This window comes from Austrofundulus limnaeus, unplaced genomic scaffold (genome assembly GCF_001266775.1).
Source record: "Austrofundulus limnaeus strain Quisiro unplaced genomic scaffold, Austrofundulus_limnaeus-1.0 Scaffold36, whole genome shotgun sequence".
In the NCBI taxonomy this organism is placed as follows: Eukaryota; Metazoa; Chordata; class Actinopteri; order Cyprinodontiformes; family Rivulidae; genus Austrofundulus; species Austrofundulus limnaeus.
The window spans coordinates 697,734-705,794 of NW_013952438.1; the positions used below are offsets into that span (position 1 = coordinate 697,734).

Consider the following 8,061-nt stretch of genomic DNA (forward strand, 5'->3'; position numbering starts at 1 on the left):
GAATAGCTCTGACTGATCAAACACTCTCCAGACGCTGCAGTAATAAAAAAAAAAAACCTCAGCCTGAACTTGCCAGCTGATTAAATTTTCAATTTTATTTTCAGAAATGAGCTTTCGAGCGTGTAAAGTATCTTCACCTTTGGAAGCATACGGCCTGGTATTCTTTTAAATTTCATTTTAAAATGATAAAATAGTTTTTGACTTGCTAAAAACAAATTAGCGTCTCAGAAGCAAGCGTGTGCTTGTTTTTATATTAAACTGAGAACACTGTTCTTGACTTTTTTAAAAACAAATTATCTGTAGTTTGTGTCTGAGCCAAACAAGACCTCGACAAAAGGAGGATCACTGGATCTGAGAGGAAAAGTAGAAAAGTAAAAATACACACATGGCTTGCAGTAAAATCACAGTGAAAGGAACCGTGTACAATGAGAACCCCAATCTGATGCAGGAAACTGGTCCACTCTGCTTAGAATGTTTATTTGCACACATACAAAGCTTATCACGGCGCTGTGGTCCATCCTGTCCCAGGGGACAAAACCCTTCACGAGTCTGTCCCATTGATATAAAACTTGGTCACACTCCAGATATGATGTCATACCTGTAAAACAAGTCTACATTTCTGAAATAAAAACACAGTGTTTACCACTGCTGGAGCGAAGCACATATTAGACTTGTTGGTTCTGTTACTGTTTAAAGTAAATGAATATAATTGATCAGAAAGTATTTAAAATTCAGTTAATCAACCACAAAATATCCAACAATGGCAACCAATGCATTTTTTCAACCTTAGTTTAGTAGTAAGCATTTAGGATGCACCATTCATCAGACATTCTTAGTTTCATTAGTCGTCAGTGGAGTATTTTGTGATTTACTGTTTAACCAGAAATGTCAAAATTTGTTGCATTATCAACTAGTAGAGTTTTCCTAATTTTTAGTTTAAAATTTTCGCTGCACTTGTTGACCAGTAAGGTTAAGTAAGCTTTGAACAAGTGTTCATTTTCACACAATGCATCTAGTGAAAAGTCTGGAATTAATTACTTTAGGCATACTAGTTAATAATAAACCTCTTTGCTTGTAGTCTTAATAGTTTCTCCCTCTCTCATAGGGTTCCCCCAGTTATGGATTCCATTTGAAGGACAGAATTTCCTGGTGCAGCAATGGTCCCCAGTTTAATTAAAGTATACTATTGCTTGTAATTTTGAACATAAAAGAGGGAAGAATGAAATCGACAGATGGATCAATGCAGCAAGACTGTTTTGGTGAAGAGGGAGCTGATCTGCAAACAAAGCTCTTAGTTTACTGGTCGATCTACATTCCTATCCTCACCATTGGTTGCAAGCTTTAGGTGGTGACCATAAGAAGGAAGCCTTGGGTACAACAGTTTAGAATAAGTGTTTCTACAGGGTATCTGGGCTTTCTCTTAGAGATAGAAAGAGAAGTTTGGTTATCGAGGAGAGACTCAAAGTAGAGCTGCTGCTCCTCCACATTGACAAGAGTCAATTGAGGTGGTTGCCTCCGAGACACCTCCCTTGGAAGGTGTTCGGGGTAGTGGGAAGACACTCCAGGGAGGATCCAGGACACCCTGGAGAGACTATCTTTGTCAGCATGGCCTGGGAATGATTTTCAATCCCCTGGAAGAAGAGGTAGTGGAAGAAGACGCTTGGGTCTTCTTGCACCCTGCTGCTGTGATCTGACTCTGGAACAAACAGCAGATAATGGATAGACTGATGGAGGTCACTAGTTCAACAAGTTTAGACTCATGGGTCAATTTGATTGAGTAGTACAACTTCTAAACTACTTAGTTGCACAAAAATAGCAGTATAAAAGTCTACACTGGTCCAGTCTAGCCACAAACTAGCTAAAGAAAATAACACCTGAAATCAAATTCATTAAATGAATACAACAAAAATGGCGTACCATTACCATCCCCTGACATTTGATGTTCATGGATGCCTGGTTAAGCAGGTGTCTTGTGCTTCTGTTATCATAAAGGTTTTCAAACTTAATCTAAGTAGTACATTACATTCTACGTTGTCACTGTTTCTTCTCTTGTTTTTGAATTACCATCCATCCCTCAGGGATCACATGCATCCCTTGATAAACTTTGAGACGACCACGTAAAGAGGCCTCGTGATCTTGAGGTTTGGTGAGAGATTCGTTCTCTGAGGAGAGACATCTGTGCAGCACGAAGGTCCCTGCATTCTTTTCTTGTAAATTTATTTACTATAGGCTGGATGCTGTTAGTTAGTTACAAAATGTTTTTAGGGTTCGAGTTTATGTGATAACATTGTTCAATTTGTTGAAACAGATTTGTTACATCGCCAGTTTTGACTCTGTTGAACGTTTTTTTTTTTAAAGGAACACAAAGTTTTTTGTGTGAAAAGATTATTGCAACTCTGCCTTCTAGTGTGCATAAATATTTAAATATGATGATTTGGATGATCAAAAATACCTTTTCATTTGCACACCAATTCAAACCAAATGCATTTCACTCACAAACTGGATGCATGACTTCAAGTTCTGCTCTTGTGATGATGTGCCCATCAGTCTGAAACGGCTTTTATCTGGACTCATCAGACTGCTCAATCCTTCTTATTGCTCCAGAGTCCAATGATTCTGCAGCCCAGCAAAGTGAAGCCGTTGGTTTATTAGCCTCACTCATTTTCCAAAGCTCCAATATGAAGAATACACTACTCAGGATATCAATATATAGCAGTTAAAAAAGTTTATTCCAGCTGAAATAGTTTATTCCCTGTTACTTTTCTTTTAAATCAGTGTTTTTTTTAATACCGACTCTAAAGTGTTTGACTTTCTAAAAACTGTTTCATGGGAAATTTAACAAATTGATTGGAAATGGTCAATATAAGCTCTGTAACTACATCTGCCATGATTGCAGTCCATTACATCTTCATCTTTTTGTCTATTTTCTTTCAATTCTGCACACATTTTCTCATTGATCACTGATCATATGATTCACATGTACACCTTGTCTATTTTCTCAATCTTAAGGCAAGTACAGTGCAATAATTTACAGCCTCACTTTCCTACCCAACACAAGTGTGATTACTGGTCTCCCATTCTCCTTTTACCCCTACATCTCAACATCATACGCCATTGTATTGTCCATGATACTAAAGTCCTTGTAAATCCATACTTTACATTATTTCTGTCTGGCTGCAGATTGAGAATTGCTTGAAGGTCATCTGTAGCTGCAAGTAATCTCATTATTATTGGACCTTTTTCTCTTTAATGTCACATCTTTTAGATGAAATCTGATTTGCTCTCAGCATGAAGTCTTTCATTTATGAAATGAAAAAATGTCATTTTTAGGCTCTAGTCAGTTCGAAAGATTATTCCCCTGTGTTAATTGTCCTTTTTGTGTTCTGACTGTATTTTTCCCCTCAAACTGTGTAAACTAAGCATGTGATGGTTTGCTCTGACAAGCTGATGATATAATCTGACAGACCGATAACCTTCAAAAACCAACGTCATTGTTGATGACAGAAATCAAAAACTGGCTGTTAATTTAAACTCCTCAATCCATGCAGTTCAGTGGCTGTCAGTTTTAGCTTTAGTAATGAGCCGATTAGTTTAGTTAGGCCGGGCAAGTGTTTCATCTAAATGAATACTGGACAAAGACCTTGAGTTGCTTTATGTAAATATGAGAATTTGATGAGTTTCTGGTTGTGATCTGTTTTCTCAGCTAATAAGTGAGTGAAATGTAAGATTTTCTCTTATATTTTCTCACCGTTAGCAGAAACAAATTAAAAGATCATGAAATTTATTTTTGAAAAACAGGTTGAAAGGGTTTTTTTGAGAAACAACTTGAGCAATGTTTGTAAAAAAAGATGCAATACTTAAAGAAATAAGTTTCATTTCTGTTCTGAACTGTGTAGAAGTGTGTAATAAACCCAGTGAGAAACATGAATGGAACCTAAAAGAATTGCTGAGATCTTTCTAAGATTCTGTGCCTCAGTTTCTTTAAAACTCACCTTCAAGAGATCTGAACTAAATTTATTTATGAAACCTACGTAAACCTTTAAACTAAAGAGAAGGAACAATAAAAAGGCTGTAACTTAAATATATTTGCTGTGTGGTAATATTATGTGACCGAGTCTTTCTCAGAAACTGGATAAATATGAAGTTTTAGGAATGCAGAGATTTTATTTAACAGAAAAAAAAAACATTTTAACAAAAAAAATTAACTGTTCAAGCTGTTAAACACTGAGGAGGTTAGGGCTTACTTTTTGGTTGTGGTCTGTTCACACAATTAGTAAAAATAATTAAAACACAAAACTACGGACCATCGTGCAAAGTGTTCACACTAGTGCATCATGTTTTCACACCCAAACATGCTTTGCAGCAAAACATCTCTTATTTTTAGACTTGTTAAAATTACATTTTGTTCCAATGAAAAGCAACAAGTAGATCATCCAGTTCTCGAAAGCTGTATTTATTATTTCACGTATCATCAAGACTGTTTGGTTAACAGAATGATGATTTCAGATGTGAGTGAAAAAAGTGAAACATTTCTTTATGGTTTCCTTCAGAGTCTTGGCTGTGGGTGGACCTGGCAGGTTCTTGGCGAGCTTTAGCCATTTGAAAAGCTTATAATAACTTGTTCTTCCCTCTGTCTTTTTTTTTTTTGTCTCTAACTGTATAAATAAAATGAAAAGGTTCTGTGCTGTCAATTAAATGATCTTCCTTGGCAGCTCCATACTGCAGGGGTCACTATAGTGAGAATAGAATAGAATAGAATAGAATAGAATAGAATAGAATAGAATAGAATAGAATAGAATAGAATAGAATAGAATAGAATAGAATAGAATAGAATAGAATAGAATAGAATAGAATAGAATTCAACTTTATTGTCATTGCAGATGTTGCAAGTACAAGGCAACGGAATGCTGTTTGCATCCATCCAGAAGTGTTTAGCATGAAATACAAGTGTATACAGTATATTATATTACAAATGTGCAGTAATTCTTTTAATATGTTATAGCTGTAAGTATAACTATATACAGGTTATGAATGCACAGGATATGAGTTTACTGACTTTAATTTACAGAAATATGAATTTGCATCCTATGATCATTTTCCAAATATGGTGGCATATGAATTGATATGTGTACTAATTAACAAGAGTAGATTATTTATGCCGTGTTGAGCAAAACAGTGCAGGTAGTGTTGTTAGGTCCTTGGTTTATAGGTATTTTGCTGATGTCAGGAGGCAGAGTTCAGGAGCGGAACAGCTGTAGGAAAGAAGCTTTCCCACCTGGTTGTCTTAGTCCGGAGGCTCCTGTAGCGCCTCCTAGAGGGCAGGAGGGAGCGTACTCGCATGAAAAATTAGGCAGTTGTTTCATGCCAGATGCCCTCATGCCACCTGGGCTCAAACCCACAGCCTCAGGATCATGAGATTTCTACACTGACCACCAAGCTTCTGCAGCCCCCAGCAAAAAAACATACTAAATAATTTAAATACTGTTTTGATTTTTAAATGTTAAAGCTGAATTATTTTGGTCCAGTGGGATCTGCTAGTCCACACTGACTTTAGACCGTTATAGACAAGTGGTTCCCAAAGATTGGTTCAGGATGCCATTGAATCACACAATGCTAACTTATTATTGAATGTAAAGCTGCAATCTGATTTAACAAACATAAAAAAATTTAAAATTTTTATTCAACTTCTGATTTTTATGAAACAGCGAATTAGAATATTGATCTTGATTTTCCTGTCAGCACAAATGCATTTTTAAAACAGCTAGTTACTGTTTTAAGTACTTAAATACCAAATATCATCTGATTCGATACATCTGAACATGAGTGAATATAGTGAGTAAAACCAGTCTAGTTCCATTCCATTAAGCAATTTATTGTTAAAAAGTCTGCACATTTTAAGAAATTCTGTGAGATCTGCTGTTATGACAGCAGTGTTTTAATTCATTGGTTTAGACAAGTTTCCTATTTGGTCCAGTGATTTCCACTGCAAAGGCCGGCCCTTATCTTGAAATCCCGTTTGTGAGTCTGAGGTTTTGTGGGTAAAATGTCAAATAATGTGGATTCAGTCTGAGTCAGATTTGATGAACTGATGCCCGAGAGCAGAACGCCTCATGTGCTGTCAGAAGAATGTGCAGGAAACAAGAAGTTTCTTTGAGTTTCATTTTTTCTTGAATCACTAGTCCAAACTCACTCACATGACCTGCTCGGGTGTGTTTTACTACTTCTGAGACCGGGGGGTGGGGGGGGGGAACAACGCATCATAATCCTGCATGTACACCCACTTTTCCACTTTTATCCTCTCCTCCCTCCCTGGGACCTGCTCTGCTGCAGTCCACAGAACTTGTCACTTGTTCAGTAAGGCTGAATGGATCTTGGAGACGTTGCTCAGCTATGCGATAGAGAAGAAAATTAGTTGAGCCGAGCACCGCTGCACGGATTTTGTTCGGCCGTTTAACCTCCACCTGGCTGACAGAGGGAGACCGTTCTACGTTTTTGACTCTTTCCAACTATTTCCCTCCAAACTTTCTCTTCGTACTTTGCTTTTTGTCCCTGCTGTCCACCATGACCCTGTTGTCTGGGGACCAGTCTGCGAGGCCCCAGCCCTACGCGCTGTCAGAACCGGACAAACACATCAGCACGTCGTTGCACCAGTACACAATGGACTACCCTGGCTCCAAAGAGGACTACCTGGACAGCGCTGTGTTCGGAGCCGTGGAGCCTCACAGGCGCTCTCGGGGTCGCCTCATCCTCCACAGCCTGGTGATGTTCGGCAGGGAGTTCTGCTACGCTGTGGAGGCCGCCTTCGTCACGCCGGTGCTGCTGAGCGTGGGCCTGCCTCGCAGTCTCTACAGTCTAGTGTGGCTAATCAGCCCCATCCTGGGCTTCCTGCTCCAGCCCATCATCGGCTCAGCCAGCGACTACTGCCGCTCGCCGTGGGGCAGGCGGAGGCCCTACATCCTGGTCCTCGGCATCCTCATGATGATAGGCATCAGCATGTTCCTCAACGGGGACGCCGTCATCTCAGGTGAGGGAACGGTGTGACTGAAGTGGAATATTGCAGGCTCAAATTACATATCAGAAAACAATGTGACGACTCAGCCTTTCTTTCACATTTTTGCTGTCCCTCATTTCTTTCAGCTGTACACTATAAGATCTAATCAAATTATTTTCACTAATAAAAAGATCTAACTAACTTCTTGACTAAAGATTTTCTCTGGTTCTGAGACTTTTTCCAGACCAAGTTTCTGCTTGTTGGTAGATTAATATTGTTTTTTTTTTAGAACCCTAACCCTAACCATCACTCATTCACCATGACAAAATATTTAACTTTTAAAATGTTGAGCAGAAGCCCTCCCCTCCAAGAAGATGCTCCCATTTTGGTCTTGTGACTGAACTTAAACGTGTGACGACTGGATGGTGGTCCTGTGGTGCAGCCCACTGAAACAGAGGCATGTGATGAGATGTAGAGAAAAGAAAACTCTTTTACAATGTAAAGTTGGAGACGTCAGATAACATCTGAGCGCCTGAAGTGTTTAGGGAGAATCAGCTGAGTTCAGAGCCTCATTATGAGGTGACCTTTTTATACTCACTGTGATCATCGATGATTTAATTTACATTCAGTTATGATCCTCCAATACCTTACTTGACAGTACAGAAGAGCAAATCAAAATGTTTTAATTTTAAACTGAATTTTTATTTTAAAAAAGACATGCAGTCCTCATGTGAACTATGATCACTTTCACCTTTAGTTAAGCTGATTACCTCCACAAGTTTCTCAGAATTCTAGTAAACGCCTCAAAGATCGGGTGACATAATGATTGCAAACTGAGTTTGTTCTTTTATTCTTGAAATCACCTCAAAACTCTTTGTTGGAGCATCTTTTTGTGTGTGTTTCTTTGTTTACCATATCCACCCCCCGCCCCGCTCAAGGACAACACAGATTAAAATACTTTAACGGTTTCTTGGAAAGCATCCTTGGAGTTGGACTCTTGTACTGCTTTTATTCAAAACAAGATTCATTTGTCTTTCAATGAATGTCTTCATTTATATATATATATATAT

General features: G+C 38.4%; 1 protein-coding gene across 1 annotated transcript in view; it reads left to right on the forward strand.

Annotated features, from left to right (window-relative positions):
* Window positions 1-6,314: 6,314 nt before the first annotated feature.
* The window catches only part of slc45a2 (solute carrier family 45 member 2), a 26,712-nt gene continuing 24,965 nt past the window's right edge, over window positions 6,315-8,061 (forward strand). Inside the window, exon 1 of the mRNA XM_014006493.1 lies at window positions 6,315-7,024. Coding sequence (XP_013861947.1) covers window positions 6,562-7,024 — 463 coding nt within the window. The 5' untranslated portion in view covers window positions 6,315-6,561. The remainder of the gene's footprint in view (window positions 7,025-8,061) is intronic.